General features: G+C 44.8%; 2 protein-coding genes across 3 annotated transcripts in view; both read left to right on the forward strand.

Moving 5' to 3' along the window:
• The window catches only part of LOC145880078 (inner nuclear membrane protein Man1), a 43323-nt gene extending 31670 nt beyond the window's left edge, over positions 1-11653 (forward strand). Inside the window, exons 9-11 of the mRNA XM_082978038.1 lie at positions 48-153; positions 3880-3958; positions 6185-11653. Of these exons, the coding sequence (XP_082834164.1) occupies positions 48-153; positions 3880-3958; positions 6185-6363 (364 nt within the window). The 3' untranslated portion in view covers positions 6364-11653. The remainder of the gene's footprint in view (positions 1-47; positions 154-3879; positions 3959-6184) is intronic.
• Positions 11654-12880: 1227 nt separating this feature from the next.
• Positions 12881-24297, forward strand: part of LOC145880079 (methionine-R-sulfoxide reductase B3-like) — a 49232-nt gene continuing 37815 nt past the window's right edge. For both annotated transcript variants that reach the window (XR_014392965.1, XM_082978039.1), the window contains exons 1-2: positions 12881-13245; positions 20839-20976. Coding sequence is in view for 1 of the 2 variants with exons in the window: in XM_082978039.1 (XP_082834165.1) it covers positions 20877-20976 (100 nt within the window). In the remaining variant the exon portion in view is untranslated. The remainder of the gene's footprint in view (positions 13246-20838; positions 20977-24297) is intronic.

The raw sequence follows: 24297 nt of genomic DNA on the forward strand, positions 1-24297 counted from the left end.
CTTTACGTGTGTGTGTGTGTGTGTGTGTGTGTGTGTGTGTGAGACAGGGAGGTTGGTGAAAACTGGCATCTGGCCATCCACGAGGCCATCTTGGAGAAGTGTTGTGACAACGACGGTATCGTCCACATTGCTGTCGACAAGAACTCCAGAGAGGTGAGTGTCTGTCACAGCTGTTAAATCAAACAATGGCTGTGTTCCAAGTGGCTCCCTATTTTTTTACCAAATAGGGCTGTCTTCTGTATACCACCCTACCTGATCACAACACAACTGATTGGCTCAAGAAGGAAAGAAATTCCACAAAGTAACAAGGCACACCTGTTAATTGAAATGCATTCCAGGTGACTACCTCATGAAGCTGGTTGAGAGAATGCCAAGAGTGTGCAAAGCTGTTACCAAGGCAAAGGGTGGCTACTTTGAAGAACCTCATATAACGTTTTTGATGTAACTTTTTTGGGTTACTACATGATTCCATATGTGCTGTTTCATAGTTTTGCTGTCTTTACTATTATTCTACAATGTAGAAAGAAAATAGTAAAAATAAAGAAAAACCCTTGAATGAGTAGGTGTGTCCAAACTTTTGACTGGTACAGTATATACACTGACCTGGTGGAACCAACAGCCATATGGTTATATATCCACTGACCTGGTGGAACCAACAGCCATATGGTTATATATCCACTGACCTGGTGGAACCAACAGCCATATGGTTATATATCCACTGACCTGGTGGAACCAACAGCCATATGGTTATATATCCACTGACCTGGTGGAACCAACAGCCATATGGTTATATATCCACTGACCTGGTGGAACCAACAGCCATATGGTTATATATCCACTGACCTGGTGGAACCAACAGCCATATGGTTATATATCCACTGACCTGGTGGAACCAACAGCCATATGGTTATATATACACTGACCTGGTGGAACCAACAGCCATATGGTTATATATCCACTGACCAGGTGGAACCAACAGCCATATGGTTATATATACACTGACCAGGTGGAACCAACAGCCATATGGTTATATATACACTGACCTGGTGGAACCAACAGCCATATGGTTATATATCCACTGACCAGGTGGAACCAACAGCCATATGGTTATATATACACTGACCTGGTGGAACCAACAGCCATATGGTTATATATCCACTGACCAGGTGGAACCAACAGCCATATGGTTGTATATACACTGACCAGGTGGAACCAACAGCCATATGGTTGTATATCCACTGACCAGGTGGAACCAACAGCCATATGGTTATATATCCACTGACCTGGTGGAACCAACAGCCATATGGTTATATATCCACTGACCAGGTGGAACCAACAGCCATATGGTTATATATACACTGACCAGGTGGAACCAACAGCCATATGGTTATATATACACTGACCTGGTGGAACCAACAGCCATATGGTTATATATCCACTGACCAGGTGGAACCAACAGCCATATGGTTATATATACACTGACCTGGTGGAACCAACAGCCATATGGTTATATATCCACTGACCAGGTGGAACCAACAGCCATATGGTTGTATATCCACTGACCAGGTGGAACCAACAGCCATATGGTTGTATATCCACTGACCAGGTGGAACCAACAGCCATATGGTTATATATACACTGACCAGGTGGAACCAACAGCCATATGGTTGTATATCCACTGACCTGGTGGAACCAACAGCCATATGGTTATATATCCACTGACCAGGTGGAACCAACAGCCATATGGTTATATATCCACTGACCAGGTGGAACCAACAGCCATATGGTTATATATCCACTGACCAGGTGGAACCAACAGCCATATGGTTATATATCCACTGACCAGGTGGAACCAACAGCCATATGGTTATATATCCACTGACCTGGTGGAACCAACAGCCATATGGTTATATATCCACTGACCTGGTGGAACCAACAGCCATATGGTTATATAATTACTGACCAGGTGGAACCAACAGCCATATGGTTATATATACACTGACCTGGTGGAACCAACAGCCATATGGTTATATATCCACTGACCAGGTGGAACCAACAGCCATATGGTTATATATCCACTGACCAGGTGGAACCAACAGCCATATGGTTATATATCCACTGACCAGGTGGAACCAACAGCCATATGGTTATATATCCACTGACCTGGTGGAACCAACAGCCATATGGTTATATATCCACTGACCTGGTGGAACCAACAGCCATATGGTTATATAATTACTGACCAGGTGGAACCAACAGCCATATGGTTATATATCCACTGACCTGGTGGAACCAACAGCCATATGGTTGTATATACACTGACCTGGTGGAACCAACAGCCATATGGTTATATATACACTGACCTGGTGGAACCAACAGCCATATGGTTATATATACACTGACCTGGTGGAACCAACAGCCATATGGTTATATATCCACTGACCAGGTGGAACCAACAGCCATATGGTTATATATCCACTGACCAGGTGGAACCAACAGCCATATGGTTATATATCCACTGACCAGGTGGAACCAACAGCCATATGGTTGTATATCCACTGACCTGGTGGAACCAACAGCCATATGGTTATATATCCACTGACCTGGTGGAACCAACAGCCATATGGTTATATAATTACTGACCAGGTGGAACCAACAGCCATATGGTTATATATCCACTGACCTGGTGGAACCAACAGCCATATAGTTGTATATCCACTGACCTGGTGGAACCAACAGCCATATGGTTGTATATCCACTGACCTGGTGGAACCAATAGCCATATGGTTATATATTCACTGACCTGGTGGAACCAACAGCCATATGGTTATATAATTACTGACCAGGTGGAACCAACAGCCATATGGTTATATATCCACTGACCTGGTGGAACCAACAGCCATATGGTTATATATTCACTGACCTGGTGGAACCAACAGCCATATGGTTATATAATTACTGACCAGGTGGAACCAACAGCCATATGGTTATATATCCACTGACCTGGTGAAACCAACAGCCATATGGTTATATATCCACTGACCTGGTGGAACCAACAGCCATTTGGTTATATATCCACTGACCAGGTGGAACCAACAGCCATATGGTTATATATCCACTGACCTGGTGGAACCAACAGCCATATGGTTATATATCCACTGACCAGGTGGAACCAACAGCCATATGGTTATATATCCACTGACCTGGTGGAACCAACAGCCATATGGTTATATATCCACTGACCTGGTGGAACCAACAGCCATATGGTTATATATACACTGACCTGGTGGAACCAACAGCCATATGGTTATATATCCACTGACCTGGTGGAACCAACAGCCATATGGTTATATATACACTGACCTGGTGGAACCAACAGCCATATGGTTATATATCCACTGACCAGGTGAAACCAACAGCCATATGGTTATATATTCACTTACCAGGTGGAACCAACAGCCATATGGTTGTATATCCACTGACCTGGTGGAACCAACAGCCATATGGTTATATATCCACTGACCTGGTGGAACCAACAGCCATATGGTTATATATCCACTGACCTGGTGGAACCAACAGCCATATGGTTGTATATCCACTGACCTGGTGGAACCAACAGCCATATGGTTATATATCCACTGACCAGGTGGAACCAACAGCCATATGGTTATATATCCACTGACCTGGTGGAACCAACAGCCATATGGTTATATATCCACTGACCTGGTGGAACCAACAGCCATATGGTTATATATCCACTGACCTGGTGGAACCAACAGCCATATGGTTATATATTGCAGTGTCACCCTACAGACAGACTGATGTGGCTGTGTTATAACCTGTGATAGAAGAGCTTGTTAACCTCTCTCCCCTCTCCAGGGCTGTGTCTATGTGAAGTGTCTGTCAGCAGAACACTCAGGGAAAGCCTTCAAGGCGCTACATGGTTCCTGGTTCGATGGTAAATCACTTTAAAAAAAAATGTTTTTATGACTTTTGCAACAACACACTTGTCTTTGTTTGCCCTTCGTTGTTCTTCCATCCTCTAATGAAACCTTGTTATTACCTGCTGACTTCCCCATTGTTGACCATTTTATCTAACCACCTGGAACAAAACCAATAGCCCTTGTTTGCTAACGTTGAGCCAATAGCATTTTGTACTATTCATGTGGGGCTGTGATCATTGATACCGGATAAAGTAGGAAGGATTTAAGAGATTGTCACATGGTTGATCTTCATTGTTTCTCTCTCCCTCTCTCTCCCTATCCTCTCTCTCCCTATCCTCGCTCTCCCCCATCCTCTCTCTCTCCCTACCTACCGTCTCTCCCCTACCTACCGTCTCTCCCTACCTACCGTCTCTCCCTACCTACCGTCTCTCCCTACCTACCGTCTCTCCCCCCTACCGTCTCTCTCTCTCTCTCCCTACCTACCATCTCTCTCTCCCTACCTACCATCTCTCTCTCCCTACCTACCATCTCTCCCTCCCTACCTACCCTCTCTCCCCTCCCTACCTACCCTCTCTCCCTCCCTACCTACCCTCTCTCCCTCCCTACCTACCCTCTCTCCCTCCCTACCTACCCTCTCTCCCTCCCTACCTACCCTCTCTCCCTCCCCTACCTACCCTCTCTCCCTCCCCTACCTACCGTCTCTCCCTCCCTACCTACCGTCTCTCCCTCCCTACCTACCGTCTCTCCCTCCCTACCTACCGTCTCTCCCTCCCTACCTACCGTCTCTCTCTCTCCCTACCTACCGTCTCTCTCTCCCTCCCTACCTACCGTCTCTCTCTCTCCCTACCTACCGTCTCTCTCTCTCTGTCCCTACCTACCGTCTCTCTCTCTCTCTCTCCCTACCTACCCTCTCTCTCTCTCTCTCTCTCTCTCTCTCTGTCTCTCTCTCTCTCTCTCTCTCTCTCTCTCTCTCTCTCTCCTCTCTCTCTCTCTCTCTCTCTCTCTCTCTCTCCCTACCTACCGTCTCTCTCTCTCTCTCTCTCTCTCTCTCCCTACCTACCGTCTCTCTCTCTCTCTCTCGTCTCTCTCTCTCTCTCTCCCTACCTACCGTCTCTCTCTCTCTCTCTCTCTCTCTCTCTCTCCCTACCTACCGTCTCTCTCTCTCTCTCTCTCCCTACCTACCGTCTCTCTCTCTCTCCCTACCTACCGTCTCTCTCTCTCTCTCCCTACCTACCGTCTCTCTCTCTCTCTCCCTACCTACCGTCTCTCTCTCTCTCTCCCTACCTACCGTCTCTCTCTCTCTCTCTCTCTCTCTCTCTCTCCCTACCTACCGTCTCTCTCTCTCTCTCTCTCTCTCTCTCTCTCCCTACCTACCGTCTCTCTCTCTCTCTCTCTCTGTCCCTACTTACCGTCTCTCTCTCTCTCTCTCTCTCCCTACCTACCGTCTCTCTCTTTCTCTCTCTCCCTACCTACCGTCTCTCTCTCTCTCTCTCTCCCTACCTACCGTCTCTCTCTCTCTCTCTCTCCCTACCTACCGTCTCTCTCTCTCTCTCTCTCCCTACCTACCGTCTCTCTCTCTCTCTCTCCCTACCTACCGTCTCTCTCTCTCTCTCTCCCTACCTACCGTCTCTCTCTCTCTCTCTCTCTCTCCCTACCTACCGTCTCTCTCTCTCTCTCCCTACCTACCGTCTCTCTCTCTCTCTCTCTCTCTCTCTACCTACCGTCTCTCTCTCTCTCTCTCTACCTACCGTCTCTCTCTCTCTCTCTCTCTCTCTCTCTCCCTACCTACCGTCTCTCTCTCTCTCTCTCTCCCTACCTACCGTCTCTCTCTCTCTCTCTCTCTCTCTCTCTCCCTACCTACCGTCTCTCTCTCTCTCGCTCTCTCTCTCTCCCTACCTACCGTCTCTCTCTCTCTCGCTCTCTCTCTCTCCCTACCTACCGTCTCTCTCTCTCTCGCTCTCTCTCTCTCCCTACCTACCGTCTCTCTCGCTCTCTCTCTCTCTCTCCCTACCTACCGTCTCTCTCGCTCTCTCTCTCTCTCTCCCTACCTACCGTCTCTCTCTCTCTCTCTCTCTCTCTCTCTCCCTACCTACCGTCTCTCTCTCTCTCTCTCTCTCTCCCTACCTACCGTCTCTCTCTCCCTCTCTCTCCCTACCTACCGTCTCTCTCTCCCTCTCTCTCCCTACCTACCGTCTCTCTCTCCCTCTCTCTCCCTACCTACGGTCTCTCCCCCCCTCCAGGTAAGCTGGTGACGGTGAAGTACCTGCGTCTGGACCGCTACCACCAGCGTTTTCCTCAGGCCCAGGGCTGTACCACGTCACTGAAGCCCTCTAACACCTACATGAACACCATGTCCAGACTACGTCACCACACCAGCCCTGATAGCAGCTCTAACGCTAACTCTCTAGGCTTCTCCTGAGAGGGGGGGCAGATTACCCCAGCCTCCTCTTTCCCTCAACCCCACAGATACCACCGCTACCAACCCAACCAGCTCCTCCTTAGCCCTGTGTAACGGTCTCACCTCAACACAAGCCCCCTTCCTTCAGTCTCTCCTTAACAAGCCTCTACTGGAGGTGGTGGCAGCTTGGTGAATCGTCTGGTTCAACTCACAGGGCTGGGTGAATCGTCTGGTTCAACTCACAGGGCTGGGTGAACCGTCTGGTTCAACTCACAGGGCTGGGTGAACCGTCTGGTTCAACTCACAGGGCTGGGTGAACCGTCTGGTTCAACTCACAGGGCTGGGTGAACCGTCTGGTTCAACTCACAGGGCTGGGTGAACCGTCTATCTCAACTCACAGGGCTGGGTGAACCGTCTGTCTCAACTCACAGGGCTGGGTGAACCGTCTGGTTCAACTCACAGGGCTGGGTGAACCGCCTGTCTCAACTCACAGGGCTGGGTGAACCGTCTGGTTCAACTCACAGGGCTGGGTGAACCGTCTGGTTCAACTCACAGGGCTGGGTGAACCGTCTGGTTCAACTCACAGGGCTGGGTGAACCGTCTGGTTCAACTCACAGGGCTGGGTGAACCGTCTGGTTCAACTCACAGGGCTGGGTGAACCGTCTGTCTCAACTCACAGGACTGGGTGAACCGTCTGTCTCAACTCACAGGACTGGGTGAACCGTCTGTCTCAACTCACAGGACTGGGTGAACCGTCTGGTTCAACTCACAGGACTGGGTGAATCGTCTGTCTCAACTCCCAGGGCTGGGTGAATCGTCTGTCTCAACTCCCAGGGCTGGGTGAATCGTCTGTCTCAACTCCCAGGGCTGGGTGAATCGTCTGTCTCAACTCCCAGGGCTGGGTGAATCGTCTGTCTCAACTCCCAGGGCTGGGTGAATCGTCTGTCTCAACTCCCAGGGCTGGGTGAATCGTCTGTCTCAACTCCCAGGGCTGGGTGAATCGTCTGTCTCAACTCACAGGACTGGGTGAATCGTCTATCTCAACTCACAGGGCTTTGTTTTCTCTTTAAGGGGACTGTCTGACTGACTGTTGGTTGTCCACAACCTGTCTGGACCACAGGAGTGGTTGGGAGGCTTTAGACTGACAGTCCTTTGGTGTTTTTTGTTGTAAAGACCAAGTCCAGAGTTTTAAAAACAAAACGATGAGCTAAACTTTGGAAGACCACTTGAACAACCAATGGGCTGGGAGATTGGAGACTAGGGGGACGTGGTCTGAGCTTTGGATGAGGAAGCTGGAGATGTGTGATTCTCCGGTGCCGTCGACACTTTCATTTTTGTTCTTTTTATATTACAAACTTTATGGATTTAACAAGGAAACAAAACTTCCATTTTGTTCTAATGGCATATTTAAAAAGATATGAGAGAGAAACAACCCCTTCATCCTCTCCTCCCTCCTTCCCTTTGTTTAATGAGACTGGCCCCATGATTTTTCAAGGAGTTGAGTTGGGCTATACATTGAAATTGCTGCATGTGCTGGTTAAAGTATGCCTCCTATTTAAGCTTTTGAATTTATACCATAATCTGGATGTTTTATTTCCTGGAGAATGTAATCCCTTTTTTCTTTTTAGTTTTTAGTCGAGCGGCGGAGGAAAGGGCGGAGGAAAGGGCGGAGGAAAGGGCGGAGGAAAGGGCGGAGGAAAGGCAGGCATAAACACTTAGCCGTCTGAAGGGTGGGTGCTTTGCTGTCAGCTGGAAATACATGTTGAATGGTTGGCTGGTGGCGGTGGCTTCCTTTTCAATGATCTGTATTAATAAAGAAAACCATAAGCTCTCATTTCCCCCCTGCCTACCGCTACAATACTCATACTGACTGCATCACATTCTGTATCCAGAAGTGTGAGTGTTTGTGAGAGATTGGGAGGATAACTCTCATTTTCCCCTGCCTACCGCTACAATACTCATACTGACTGCATCACATTCTGTATCCAGAAGTGTGAGTGTTTGTGAGAGATTGGGAGGATAACTTGTGGCGAGACAGTGATTTTGGCTGGTGGTGTTAGTACACCCCCCGGGGCCTACGTCTTCGATAGAAAGACTCCCTCGCTGTGGAGTTTAGAGAAGAGGGGGCTAATAACGTGGGTGATCAGTCAGTCGTCCATTTTGTATTTTTGGCTTCTTTGCTTTTCTGTCTTTTAACTCAATATTGGTGGCCATTTAAGCATCTTTCCTCCCTCAAGCAGCTGCAGCACTTCTCCCGTCAGGCAGAATAGATTCCAATGTTATATTGTTTTGTGTTTCTGTTTTAATTAATAACAACTTTTTGATTTAATTGATACTGGTTCATGCTCATTGTTCCCGCCGCATAGACTTCTGCTGGAACATGGGATTCTATACACACCTAGGCTTCCTTTTGCTGCACCTCAAATAGCACCCTATTCCATTTATAGTGCACTACTTTTGACCAGAGCCCACTATATAGGGATTAAATAGGGTCCTGTTTAGGATACGTCCGTACACTGAGTGGACAAAACATTAAGAACACCTGCTCTTTCCATGACATCGACTGACCAGGTGAATCCAGGTGAAAAGCTATGATCCCTTTATTGATGTCACACGTTAAATCCACTTCAAATCGATGCAGATTACGGGGAGGAGACAGGTTAAAGAAAGAGATTTGAGACATGGATTGTGTATGTGTGCCATTCAGAGTGTGTGAATGGATTCCCAGTAAGACACTGGTTTAATATGTTTTGTATATATTCATGGAGGTATAGATGGAATGGAAGGTGTGTGTGTGTGTGTGTGTGTGTGTGTGTGTGGAGCTGTTCCACGATCCCTGCAATACAGCCCTGTGTTTCTGCTGCGTGTTAAAACGGCACACTATTCCCTACATAGTGCACTACCCCTATGGGCCCTGGTCTAAAGTAGTGCACTACCCCTATGGGCCCTGGTCTAAAGTAGTGCACTACCCCTATGGGCCCTGGTCTAAATTAGTGCACTACCCCTATGGGCCCTGGTCTAAAGTGGTGCACTACCCCTATGGGCCCTGGTCTAAAGTGGTGCACTACCCCTATGGGCCCTGGTCTAAATTAGTGCACTACCCCTATGGGCCCTGGTCTAAAGTGGTGCACTACCCCTATGGGCCCTGGTCTAAAGTGGTGCACTACCCCTATGGGCCCTGGTCTAAAGTAGTGCACTACAAAGTGATTTGGATGCCATGTCAGATGCAGCCAGTCCTGGGTGTACAGGAACAGAGTTCAGCTGGTTTCATATGTGAAGCTCCAGATTCCATGTATTGGTAGTTTATACATACCAGTTTTATTACTACTTTGTGTGAGAGAGAAATCCAAAACGTGTCCCCAAAATGGCACCTCATTCCCAATATAGTGCACTAATCCTATAGGCCCCTGGTCAAAAGTAGTGCACTATATAGGGAATAGGGTTCCATTTTTGGATGCGAGCAAACACTTTTCCTGCCATGTTGAAGTCATTTGACTTGTTTAGTGTATTGTGGTTGTTTAATTGTATCCAGCCATAGTTGTTGATAAACGCAGACCTAATGTAATATTATTATAGTCCTGTCAGATATGTTGCAGAGAGAACACGCAAACCAGTTGTTTTTTAGATGTAACACGGAAATAAAATGGTGTTTAACGTTGATGCAGAAATAAGCTGATTCAAAATGTTTTGTTTGCTTGTTTAAAGTACAAGCTCCATGTGTCCGTGTCCCAAACGCCACCCTCTTTCAACCCAAAATAGTGTACTATTTAGGGAATAGGGTGCCATTTTTGATATGCACACCCCAAGTATTCCAACCACCTCTTGTGTCTAAATGGAGACTGTAAAGTTCTGAATGATTGCTTGTTAGACGTTATGTTGTCGTCCAATCATAATGCTTCAAGATCAAAGGATTCACCACCATTAAGGTTATTTGTATTTTTTGGGGGGGGGGGGATGCAGTGTTAAGTTGAAAGTGGGGTGCAGTAAGTTGTACAAAACAATGCACATTTAAAATACATATAGACTGTTTTAACCTGGTGCAGTCCTGTCCCCCTGCAGCAGTTGTTGACCTGGTTGTGCCTTAACTTTGTGCTTTAAAAAAACGAAAACAAAAAACAACTGGCACTGCATTACTGGAGAATGTCTTGGGTTTATTATAGTGCTACAATCATTGTTTAAAGGGAACGTAAGGTCAGAAAGACAGAGCTTTATTACAGATTGTTTTCTTGGAAAGTTATGTTTTTTTCTGGTCTGGCCAACACCTGGAATGGGGTGTTTTGTAGGTGTTTGTGTCCAACAATATGCTTTCCTGCACCCCCACCAGAGTACGTCCCCAAATGGCACCCTATTCCCTATATAGTGCACTACTTTTGACTCGAGCCCTATGGTGAATGGGGTGCCATTTGGGACTTAACCAGTATTTATTTTAAATTCAAGTCAGGTTGTTGTTTGGATAGTCATTTTTAATGTTTAGATACTTTATGTGCTTACTGTCCTTCCCATTACAGAATGACCTTTACATTCACTTTAAACAATTGTATTCCACTGCACAGAGCTGAATATGTACAAAATAAACAACATTTAAAATGGAAGCCAGTTTTTGCTGACTGTACTTTCCTACGTGGTGCATCGTGGGTAATGGTCATCTTTTTATATTTTTGTAATATTGTCACCAACCTGATGTTGAATAACAGTGATGCACCCGAAGGTTGTTTTTCTTATGAGAAACTAAGTCATGTATAAGAAATTATTTTAATTATAAGAAACTGTATATAAGACTGTATAAAGTGAGTGAGTGAATGAATGTACATGTTTGGTCTGTGTGCGGCTTACAAAAAACTCAAAAAGTTTTCCAGAAATCCCGGTCGGAGGATTTTTGGTATTTTCTGCTTATTCCCTCTTAATTCCGGGAATCTTGCAACCGGCATTTCTGGAAATGTGGGTAAAGTTTCCAGAATTCTCTAAACCTATCTGTGTGGCACTTCTCTACGGTCCAAGGTGATGCTTGCTGCTTCAACTATCAGCTTCTCCCCCCCCTAAACGACATTTCCTTCTCTGATTTATGTATTTTATGTAAACATTGTACATTTTATACCTCTAATATGTACTATTATTATATGCAGAAGCCGTTTTAATTTCTATTGTATCGTTCAGATTGACCTTTCACGACCCCCCTCCTCCCTTCAAGCCAGATGAAGCTAAAGTTGTCCAATAATGTCCATGACATTTAAAAGGTTCAGATGTTTTTAATGTAATTTTGTCACTTAATTGTCTTGTAAAAATGGCTCTGATTAAAGTGTTTTTTTCCTCACTGCTCTACATAATTAGACATGTTTTCTAATCAGTTGCTGACTGTTAATGGTGTGAAGTATTGTTCTACAACTTTCTCTCTAAATATCTTCTCCTATATGGAAATGGACCGTGTCCTCGCCTGTCTCTACCTCAGCCCAACCTGTCCCCTCAGTGCAGAACCTGTCCAGCAGCTGTGCCTGTGTCCACTATGCTTCCTGACCCACCAGTTGATGTGTCTGAGTCGACTTACCGTAAGTGGTGGGGAAAGAAAAAAACTTGGATGAAAATGTTCCTCTTAACAGACAATGTAGATTTGAGTCTGGGCTCTGGTGACCCATTTTAAGAATTGTACTGTATAATAATGAAATGATGTGTAATACCACAAACCATAGGGTGTCCAGGCCCACAGTCTGGGAACCACTGCTCTAAAGAGTGGAAATGCATGGACATTGCTGGAACCAGGGGAGGAATTAGGCTGTCCAACGTGAGTTTACAGTAGTAAACTATTTTATTCCATTCATTCAAGGAGTGGGGTGAACACATTGATCATCTATTGTCATTGGATTGGCCCTCTTCTTCACCTCTAGAATGAACAGTCGGAATTCCAACAGTGCTATTCTATCCTACATTTCTATTCTAACTGCTATTCTAACAGTGCTATGCTAACAGCGCTTTTCTAACTCACTATTCTACTCTAACTCACTATGCTATTCTAACTCGCTATTCTACCAGTGCTATGCTATTCTAACTCACTATGCTATTCTAACTCACTATTCTACCAGTGCTATGCTATTCTAACTCACTATTCTACCAGTGCTATGCTATTCTAACTCACTATGCTATTCTAACTCACTATTCTACCAGTGCTATGCTATTCTAACTCACTATTCTACCAGTGCTATGCTATTCTAACTCGCTATGCTACCAGTGCTATGCTATTCTAACTCACTATTCTAACAGTGCTATGCTATTCTAACTCACTATTCTATGATATTCCAGTCTATTTCTCTCATTGGACTCGCTTTGAAATCTGCTCTAGTAACAATCCATTGTAATAGTCCATGTTTCCAGGAATGAGGGCCAGTAGTAGGATAACTCATTTAAATAGTCTGCTAGTTTGGCTTGATCCTACTGTATGGACTCAACTTCGAGTCATCTGATTTTGCTCTTGTTCATATTTGGAGATATGTGCCTGTGGTTCTGGAATCTATCCCACAATGCACCAGTCATTACCTAACTAAGAAGTCCACAGTAGACATTTCCCACTATAGTGCCAAGCTGCAAAGTTGAAATTTAACATAAATCGTGAAAATGTATGAAGACGTCAATAAGCTTTTTGCTCTTCATTTAAGCGTAGGTCAGGCACACATTTAGGAGTATGGTTAGAGTTAGTTTTGAAATCCGATTTTAAGAAGATAAATTGTAGAACTTCCGGTTTTGCAGCTTGGCCAGATAGTGCCAACCCCTCAGTAGACAGACAGCGGTGTGTTCTGCGTTTCTCTAGTCTCACTGAGTTGTGTTCACAGCGAATGCACCGACACCGGACGGACCCGCGGTCTGCCAGCGGGTTGAAGATCTGCGTTACTTTATTGTCCCTGCTACTTTTTACAGGTATGTGAACGACATTTCCATTCGTAGTTTATTTACTGTTGCAATAACATAAATATTGGAGTGTTTCTAAGTGTAATTTTGTTTCCAGACTTTTCTGCTCGGGAAAGTGGAGCTTGTTGACCGTCCACTGTCCATAACAATGTCCTTGTCATTTGATAACCGAGCTAACAATACAGGGTCGTTTGGAGTGAGACACCAGTTGCTGAAATAGCCTATTCAGTGCTAATACACAGTGCTAATACACAGTGCTAATCACAGTACTAATACACAGGCATGCACTTGTAGGATACAATGTTATCTTTGCTGTAACGACATTGACACTTGAACGTGGCAACAGTTCTTGGTGGGTCATTATATTTAAAAGGTAGACATGTTGTATCCAGCGTCAGTGTATTCAGATACATTAGCAACATAGCTAGTTATGTTACAGTAAGTTACTAGACCAAACGTTACAGAAGAGCTGACCACCTGACTGTAGCCTCTACTGACTGACTGTAGCCTCTACTGACTGACTGTAGCCTCTACTGACTGACTGTAGCCTCGACTGACTGACTGTAGCCTCGACTGACTGACTGTAGCCTCTACTGACTGACTGTAGCCTCGACTGACTGACTGTAGCCTCGACTGACTGTAGTCTCTACTGACTGTAGCCTATCACATTTTTAATATGGCCACTTGTCAGCCTTTGCTTATGAAGGCAAAACGGTAGTAGAAATAGCTCGACCCAGGGTTAGTGTCAGTTCATTCAGTACAGCCTCCGTTATCAGCATAGTTGGTAATAAATCATGGCATGAGTATTTATAATATAACGGAATCTAGAACATACACCTACTGTATTATATTCTTATTATTGACTGGCTGAGAGTTAATCCATCATGTGTAAGAAGTGGTGGTTCACCTTGAGTTGGATGCCAGTCCAACACCATAATAAATATTCACACCAATTCTACAATGAGAATGATTCTGTGGTCAGACCATCCAGGAGATGTTATAAGGATCGACCTTACCGACCTACAGTTACTAGGTCTGGAAAAACCTTCATATCCGTAGGGTTTTCAGAGGTTAACTTCGCCCACGGTTGGCTGCGTGGGAACTACAATGTCCACGCTGTGTTTTAAACATTTAGAAACGTCAGTAAACATTACTCGTAAAACGTTTTTCCAATCATATGCTGATATTCCCCTATCCTTCATATCAGCGAAAAATATACTTAGTGTGGCAGTTTAGCCCAGGTCCATATCCTGTCTCCAGGTAACTGCACTTCTCCACAGTTAGCTTCCACACAGGTATTTAAAGCATGCTAATTAGCCCAGATCCATATCCTGTCTCCAGGTAACTGCACTTCCTCCTCAGCTTCCACACAGGTGTTTAAAGCATGCTAGTTAGCCCAGGTCCATATCCTGTCTCCAGGTGACTGCACTTCCTCCTCAGTTAGCTTCCACACAGGTGTTTAAAGCATGCTAATTAGCCCAGGTCCATATCCTGTCTCCAGGTAACTGCACTTCCTCCTCAGTTAGCTTCCACACAGGTGTTTAAAGCATGCTAATTAGCCCAGGTCCATATCCTGTCTCCAGGTGACTGCACTTCCTCCTCAGTTAGCTTCCACACAGGTTTTTAAAGCATGCTAATTAGCCCAGGTCCATATCCTGTCTCCAGGTAACTGCACTTCCTCCTCAGTTAGCTTCAACACAGGTGTTTAAAGCATGCTAATTAGCCCAGGTCCATATCCTGTCTCCAGGTAACTGCACTTCTCCTCAGTTAGCTTCCACACAGGTGTTTAAAGCATGCTAATTAGCCCAGGTCCATATCCTGTCTCCATGTGACTGCACTTCCTCCTCAGTTAGCTTCCACACAGGTGTTTAAAGCATGCTAATTAGCCCAGGTCCATATCCTGTCTCCAGGTGACTGCACTTCCTCCTCAGTTAGCTTCCACACAGGTGTTTAAAGCATGCTAATTAGCCCAGGTCCATATCCTGTCTCCAGGTGACTGCACTTCCTCCTCAGTTAGCTTCCACACAGGTGTTTAAAGCATGCTAATTAGCCCAGGTCCATATCCTGTCTCCAGGTGACTGCACTTCCTCCTCAGTTAGCTTCCACACAGGTGTTTAAAGCATGCTAATTAGCCCAGGTGGCCACCTCTGTCTTCCCTAAACAAGCGCTGTAACATGGATATATGGCTGTGTGGGAACACTGACCCTAACCCTATAAGTGTGTAGTAATTGAACCATTGTTTTTTCGAAAAGGATTTCTCTCAGTTTACAAAACTGAACCGCAAGTTTTTTTTTCCTCCTTCATATTTAACTAGGCAAGTCAGTTAAGAATAAATTCTTATTTACAAGACGGCCTACACTAACCAAACCCGGACGACGCTGGGCCAATTGTGCGCCGCCCTATGGGACTCCCAATCACGGCCGGATGTGGTGCAGCCTGGATTCGAACCAGATAGACACCACTCGGGAGCCCGAGTGGTGTTTAACCATTCAGAACGAGCGTCAGGGCTCGTAAAAAATCCCCCGACCAGAAGATAGTATCATCAATAGGTGCTAAAGCAGTTGGAGTACATACATGGAATACACAGTTAACTACCCAGTTACCTGTTAGGCCACGCAGTGCTAACCGGTCTGTAATGTCACTCATTTACATTAATATAGTAGTAACAAAGCCATTAAAACAATATAACATTACCACTAATCAACTAACAAAATGTGCAGCATCATTCACCACTAACACAAGGTTGCTGTTTGGTTGGCTTTGGCTGTGGTCTGTCGTCTCTGTCATTATTTGGCAGCACATCCTACCCATTAGAGGGCTTGGATAGCCCAGGCCTTCTTAAGAGGGTTTGGATTGTTAGCTTGGATAGCCCAGGCCTTCTTAGAGGGTTTGGATTGTTAGCTTGGATAGCCCAGGCCTTCTTAAGAGGGTTTGGATTGTTAGCTTGGATAGCCCAGGCCTCCTTAAGAGGGTTTGGATTGTTAGCTTGGATAGCCCAGGCCTCCTTAAGAGGGTTTGGATTGTTAGCTTGGATAGCCCAGGCCTCCTTAAGAGGGTTTGGATTGTTAGCTTGGATAGCCCAGGCCTCCTTAATTAAGAGGGTTTGGATTGTTAGCTTGGATAGCCCAGGCCTCCTTAATTAAGAGGGTTTGGATTGTTAGCTTGGATAGCCCAGGCCTTCTTAAGAGGGTTTGGATTGTTAGCTTGGATAGCCCAGGCCTTCTTAAGAGGGTTTGGATTGTTAGCTTGGATAGCCCAGGCCTCCTTATTAAGAGGGTTTGGATTGTTATCTTGGATCGCCCAGGCCTCCTTAATTAAGAGGGTTTGGATTGTTAGCTTGGATAGCCCAGGCCTCCTCCTTAAGAGGGTTTGGATTGTTAGCTTGGATAGCCCAGGCCTCCTTAATTAAGAGGGTTTGGATTGTTAGCTTGGATAGCCCAGGCCTCCTTAATTAAGAGGGTTTGGATTGTTAGCTTGGATAGCCCAGGCCTCCTTAATTAAGAGGGTTTGGATTGTTAGCTTGGATAGCCCAGGCCTCCTTATTAAGAGGCTTTAGACTGATAGAATACTGTAGCCTACTATTCTACTATTAGACTGATAGAATACTGTAGCCTACTATTAGACTGATAGAATACTGTAGCCTACTATTCTACTATTAGACTGATAGAATACTGTAGCCTACTATTAGAATAATAGAATACTGTAGCCTACTATTAGAATGATAGAATACTGTAACATATCTATCAGTCTAATATTAGGCTACAGTATTCTATCAGTCTAATAGTAGGCTACAGTATTCTATCAGTCTAATAGTAGACTACAGTATTCTATCAGTCTAATATTAGGCTACAGTATTCTATCAGTCTAATAGTAGGCTACAGTATTCTATCAGTCTAATAGTAGAATAGTAGGCTACAGTATTCTATCAGTCTAATAGTAGACTACAGTATTCTATCAGTCTAATAGTAGAATAGTAGACTACAGTATTCTATCAGTCTAATAGTAGGCTACAGTATTCTATCAGTCTAATAGTAGGCTACAGTATTCTATCAGTCTAATAGTAGGCTACAGTATTCTCAGTCTAATAGTAGGCTACAGTATTCTATCAGTCTAATAGTAGGCTACAGTATTCTATCAGTCTAATAGTAGGCTACAGTATTCTATCTAGAGGTCGACCGATTTATCGGAATGGCCGATTAATTAGGGCCGATTTCAAGTTTTCATAACAATCGGAAATCGGTATTTTTTGGGACGCCGATTTTTATTTTATTTATTTATTTTGACCTTTATTTAACTAGGCAAGTCAGTTAAGAACACATTATTATTTTCAACGATGGCCTAGGAACGGTGGGTTAACTGCCTTGTTCAGGGGCAGAAAGACAGATTTTTACCTTGTCAGCTCGGGGATTCAATCTTGCAACCTTACGGTTAACTAGTCCAACGCTCTAACCACCTGCTTTACATTGCACTCCACGAGGTTACGCGAATGCATTAAGAAGCCAAGGTAAGTTGCTAGCTAGCATTAAACTTATCTTATAACAAACAATCAATCAATCATAATCACTAGTTAACTACACATGGTTGATGATATTACTAGTTTATCTAGCCTGTCCTGCGTTGCATATAATCGCTTAGGTACACGTTGCTCCAACCATAAACATCAATGCCTTTCTTAAAATCAATACACAAGTATATATTTTTAAACCTGCATATTTAGCTAAATGAAATCCAGGTTAGCAGGCATTATTAACCAGGTGAAATTGTGTCATTTTGCGTTCATTGCACGCAGTCAGGGTATATGCAACAGTTTGGGTAATTTGTCAGAATTTTACGTAATTATGACATAACACTGAAGGTTGTGCAATGTAACAGGAATAACGTTTTGTTTTCGAGATGATAGTTTCCGGATTCGACCATATTAATGACCTAAGGCTCATATTTCTGTGTGTTATTATGTTATAATTAAGTCTCTGATTTGATCGAGCAGTCTGACTGAGCGATGGTCGGCAGCAGCAGGCTCGTAAGCATTCATTCAAAATAGCACTTTCGTTTTGCCAGCAGCTCTTCGCTGTGCTTCAAGCATTGCGCTGTTTATGACTTCAAGCCTATCAACTCCCAAGATGAGGCTGGTTTAACCGATGTGAAATGGCTAGCTAGTTAGCGGGTGCGCGCTAATAGCGTTTCAAATTATCACTCGCTCTGAGACTTGGAGTAGTTGTTCCCCTTGCTCTACATGGGTAACGCTGCTTCGAGGGTGGCTGTTGTCGATGTGTTCCTGGTTCAAGCCCAGGTAGGAGCGAGGAGAGGGACGGAAGCTATACTGTTACTCTGGAAATACTGAAGTGCCTATAAGAACATCTAATAGTCAAAGGTATATGAAATACAAATTATATAGAGAGAAATAGTCCTATAATTCCTATAATAACTACAACCTAAAACTTCTTACCTGGGAATATTGAAGACTCATGTTGAAAGGAACCACCAGCTTTCATATGTTCTCATGTTCTGAGCAAGGAACTTAAACGTTAGCTTTCTTATATGGCACATAATGCACTTTTACTTTCTTCTCCAACACTTTGTTTTTGCATTATTTAAATCAAATTGAACATGTTTCATTATTTATTTTATTTATGTATTATATTAAGTTAAAATAAGTGTTCATTCAGTATTGTTGTAATTGTCATTATTACAAATAAAAAAAATCGGCCGATTAATCGGCCTTTTTTGGTCCTCCAATAATCGGTATCGGCGTTGAAAAATCATACTCGGTCGACCTCTAATTCTATCAGTCTAATAGTAGGCTACAGTATTCTATCAGTCTAATAGTAGAATAGTAGGCTACAGTATTCTATCAGTCTAATAGTAGGCTACAGTATTCTATCAGTCTAATAGTAGAATAGTAGGCTACAGTATTCTATCAGTCTAATAGTAGACTACAGTATTCTATCAGTCTAATAGTAGGCTACAGTATTCTATCAGTCTAATAGTAGAATAGTAGGCTACAGTATTCTATCAGTGTAATAGTAGGCTACAGTATTATATCAGTCTATCAGTACCAGTAGGCTAGTCTTTCTGTTGTGCCAGGAGAGCTGCTGTGCTGGGAGCAGAATACACTGTTTGCTGAGCTGAATGTTCTCTGGGTCTCTTGGGACTGTTTCTCTCTTATAAGGGGGAGAGAGAGGGAGAGAGAGAGCACTCAGCTTTAGTCCAGCCGCAGAGCTCAGCCTCACCTCTATATAAGGCCATACTAGTTCTATATTAATTCCAGAAAAAGCCAGCTTGTTAGGCTAACCTTTGTTGTTCACGTTTCACCTCCTCAGACATTTTTGTGGAGTTCAGCTTCATCCAGCTACATTACTGTGAGGTCTTTGAACTGGTATTTTGTCTTGTTTTGGTCTTTTCTCAACAACAAAGGTCCTGTTAGCCTACATCAGGGTTTACCCATACTTAGTCCTCAGGAACCCAAGAGGTGCACGTTTTTGATTTGTGCCCCAGCACTACACAGCTGATTTCAACTAATCAACTAATCATCAAGCTTTGATTATTTGAATCAGCTGTGTAGTGCTAGGACACAAATCAAAACGTTCACCCCTTGGGGTCCTGAGGACTGAGTTTGGGGAAACACTGGCCCTGTATATTCACCTAAATCAGAACATTTAAAGATAGCAAATGTGTTTAAAAATTATTTATGGACAGCTTTATATGTAAAAAAAATAAATATATATGATTTAAAAAAAAAATTAAATAATTGTATCAGGCTCAAGTTTTGACCCAGTGTCAGCTAGCGGTTTGGTTGGACCTCTCAATAACGCTGTGAATCTTTTGAAAGGTTGTCTAGTTTCCCTCTCTAATTCTGCTGCTCAACTGCCACCCTGTGGTGGATGTTGGTACTGCAGTTAGACGGCTGCTCAACTGCCACCCTGTGGTGGATGTTGGTACTGCAGTTAGACGGCTGTTAAACTGCCACCCTGTGGTGGATGTTGGTACTGCAGTTAGACGGCTCCTCAACTGCCACCCTGTGGTGGATGTTGGTACTGCAGTTAGACGGCTGCTCAACTGCCACCCTGTGGTGGATGTTGGTACTGTAGTTAGACGGCTGCTCAACTGCCACCCTGTGGTGGATGTTGGTACTGTAGTTAGACGGCTGAGTTCATCCTAGGAATGTTATCTCCTTATCCGAACAACAACAATTCAAAGTAAACCAGCAAGCCCTTTTAGTCATGGCTAATATACTGAAGTATTCAACAAGTATACCGAAAATAACAGATCTACAACTCTAGTTTACCTGAACATGTCAAGGCTGCTTGGTTTGTACTAACCATCTATGCATATCTCTCTCGGTCTCACACACACACACACGCGCACACACACAGCAGGTAAAGCCTTGCTTAACAATCACATCTCCAGATTCACCACTAGATGTCCTTCCCTCCACACACTAACTCACTGTACCCTCACACACAGACTATCAATCTCTCTGTGTATCGCCACGACAGCTTGCTTTGTAGCCTGTGGGGTCCTGAAATGTGTGGCACCGTCCAACACACACACACACCACGCTCCTACTCAGCTACAACCCCTCCCCTCTCTCTCTCCTTGTAGCTTGGTCTGTCTTTCTCTGATTGTGTGCCTGCCCTGCCATGGCTGTCCTGCTAAGGCGTGTGGGCCGTGTGGCTCTACAGTTGTCCCTGAGACAGACCAGGACCCCCCAGAAGACCCCGCTGCTAGCCACTCTTCTAGGTAGAGTAACCACCACCTGACTATGTGATAACCCCAGGTTCGGGGAGCTGGGTGGGAGTAGGATTAGATGCCGTCAGTCTCGTCACACTCCAGTCTCCCCCCGTGCTACAGCCAGCACAAATAGAGCCCCACAATGGAGCCGTCATAATACCCAGAAAACCTAGCAGTCAAACAGGGAAAAGGTTCCAATTGTTTGAAAAATGTAATTGTCCGAGAGAGATGTACATGGTTATCAGAACATCACGTCAGGGTGAGGCGACACCAAACACAGCCCTCATTTTAAGGATTTCTAAAATCCCAGATGGTGGGAAAACAATTAGAACCATTTCCCTGTTTGACCTGTAGGTTTTCTGGGTATTATGACTCATACTGCAGTCCTCTATAACCAGGCAGTGTCCAGAGGGTAAAGACAGCCATGCATAACAATATACGTTACTTATTGTAAATAATCTATCAATAATAATAATGACATTTAACTATATAATCCTGGAGTAATAATGAACCTTAACATTCTGATGAATGTCGTTCTAGAACTGTCTCATCCTCACCTCTGGGTCAACTTCAAATGCCTTAAACTGGAGGGGGATATTTCACTCTGTGTGTCTGTACATTCTCTTGTCTGTTAACCAATCGTCTTACAGCATCAGCCCTGTTAACCAATCGTCCTACAGCATCAGCCCTGTTAACCAATCGTCTTACAGCATCAGCCCTGTTAACCAATCGTCTTACAGCATCAGCCCTGTTAACCAATCGTCCTACAGCATCAGCCCTGTTAACCAATCGTCTTACAGCATCAGCCCTGTTAACCAATCGTCCTACAGCATCAGCCCTGTTAACCAATCGTCCTACAGCATCAGCCCTGTTAACCAATCGTCCTACAGCATCAGCCCTGTTAACCAATCGTCCTACAGCATCAGCCCTGTTAACCAATCGTCCTACAGCATCAGCCCTGTTAACCAATCGTCCTACAGCATCAGCCCTGTTAACCAATCGTCCTACAGCATCAGCCCTGTTAACCAATCGTCCTACAGCATCAGCCCTGCATGAAAAACGGGGAAGTGGGTCGGTGGATGGATCAGACTCGTCTGTCTGTCCTGCTGTCTGTCTGTCTAACAGTGTATAGTGATTGAACTTTGACCTATGTGTTGTTTCTCTCTCTCTCTCCCTCCCTCCCTGCCCCTCTCTCTCAGCCTGAGTAGCATAGCCCCCCCCCCCCATCCCTCCCTCCTAGACAGGGTGTGTCAGTCGGGCGTGTCCTCTCTCTCTCTCCTCCAATCAGCAGACAGGAGCAGCCAATCAGAAGCAGCCATGTCGGGGTTCAATCTGCTACACCTGATCACCAATGCCAAGCCTGTTACTCTGAAGCCATGTGGGCTCCCTTCAGGTTGAGCTGGGCGCTGTGTGGTGTGGTGTGCCTGTCTGCCGTGCCTGTCTGCCGTGCTCTGCTCTGTCCTCTTCTGGCTATTGATCTCCTGGAGATCTGGGATGTTTTTATGAAGGGGGTGTGTGATGATGTTTTTGTCTCCTGCAGAAAAAAACCCCACCTATTAAGTTCATGTTTTATCATTATTGTAATTATTGTAGCATTGAAGTCCTTTTTCATAGGATGTTTACATCTAGCAGGTTTATTTGCCATGTATAATAAATACATTGGAAATATTAAATCTAGAGATATAAAGTTATGTAGTGAAAGCTTGGTGATTGTGGTGTTTTACCGCAGTAGGCAATAAACAACCCTTCTCACATTCTGCTACGCCGTCTCTTCTCAGCTACAAACCCGCTGCCTTTTCAGTTGGCCATGGATTAACCAATAACTCACCGTTTGCCTTCCTTTTAGCTTGCATCTAACATACTGTGTGTTTTTCTTTTTAATGCTGTTTCTGCTTGACTAATGGCAACTTCTTTCATCCAGAGAGATTTGGGTTTTAGACGTCTAGAAAACCAGCGACTTGCATTCTTCACGTCACGCCTGGACTTGTCTCATGTCAGAGGTTTAATATGGAGCTATTAGTTTATTGTTCAGACATCAGACATGTTTCATTCCTCTGTGACCTGACGTTGTTGAATGGTCTCATTTTTAATTCACTGTTTTGTGGCTACAATACCCTTTTAAAGTACTGCTCACAGTCATCGATGAAATACCACACTGAAACTCTGCTTGGTCTGGCTCAACACAGAGACTTATTGGGTTGGGAGAACCACCTAAAGCGAGGGAGGGAGAGATGGAAGGAGGGGGAGAGAGAGACAGATGGTGGAAAAGGAGGGACGGACGGAGGGACGGAGGGAGGGACGGAGGGAGGGAGATATAAAGAGAAGGTCGGGGGAATGAAAAGCCATAAGTTTGACAAGTTAAAATAAGCAAGCGGGGGTAGCAGAGAACAAACCTTGCTTACAATTAGGAAACAATATTTACACTTGAGGTTAAAAAGCCAGGATGTCTGAAAAATGTGCTAATTTGGAAGGTTGACCCCTGGCTACATCAGAGCATGGACAGAGCTGCAGTCACAGGGGACGCATTCCAAGGGGTCCTCCGTAATGGCTCCCTATGTAGTGCACTACTTTTTACCAGAGCCCTATGGCACCCTATTCCCTATGTAGTGCACTACTATTGACCAGAACCCTATGGGACCCTATTCCCTATGTAGTGCACTACTATTGACCAGAGCCCTATGGGACCCTATTCCCTATGTAGTGCACTACTATTGACCAGAGCCCTATGGGACCCTATTCCCTATGTAGTGCACTACTATTGACCAGAACCCTATGGGACCCAATGGTGCCGTTAGGGGCCACATTCCAAGACGAGTTCTTTATTGGCTCTAAGAAGACACATGGAAACAGTGGTAGTTTCCCTCATTCACTTTCATCTCGGTAGGACCTCGTCCTTTGGGGCAGCAGGTAGCCTAGTGGTTAGAGCGTTGGACTAGTAACCAGCAGGTAGCCTAGTGGTTAGAGCGTTGGACTAGTAACCAGCAGGTAGCCTAGTGGTTAGAGCGTTGGACTAGTAACCAGCAGGTAGCCTAGTGGTTAGAGCGTTGGACTAGTAACCAGCAGGTAGCCTAGTGGTTAGAGCGTTGGACTAGTAACCAGCAGGTAGCCTAGTGGTTAGAGCGTTGGACTAGTAACCAGCAGGTAGCCTAGTGGTTAGAGCGTTGGACTAGTAACCAGCAGGTAGCCTGGTGGTTAGAGCGTTGGACTAGTAACCAGCAGGTAGCCTGGTGGTTAGAGCGTTGGACTAGTAACCAGCAGGTAGCCTGGTGGTTAGAGCGTTGGACTAGTAACCAGCAGGTAGCCTGGTGGTTAGAGCGTTGGACTAGTAAC

The sequence above is a fragment of the Salmo salar genome, chromosome 07 (assembly GCF_965601325.2).
Source record: "Salmo salar chromosome 07, fSalSal1, whole genome shotgun sequence".
Taxonomy (NCBI): domain Eukaryota; kingdom Metazoa; phylum Chordata; class Actinopteri; order Salmoniformes; family Salmonidae; genus Salmo; species Salmo salar.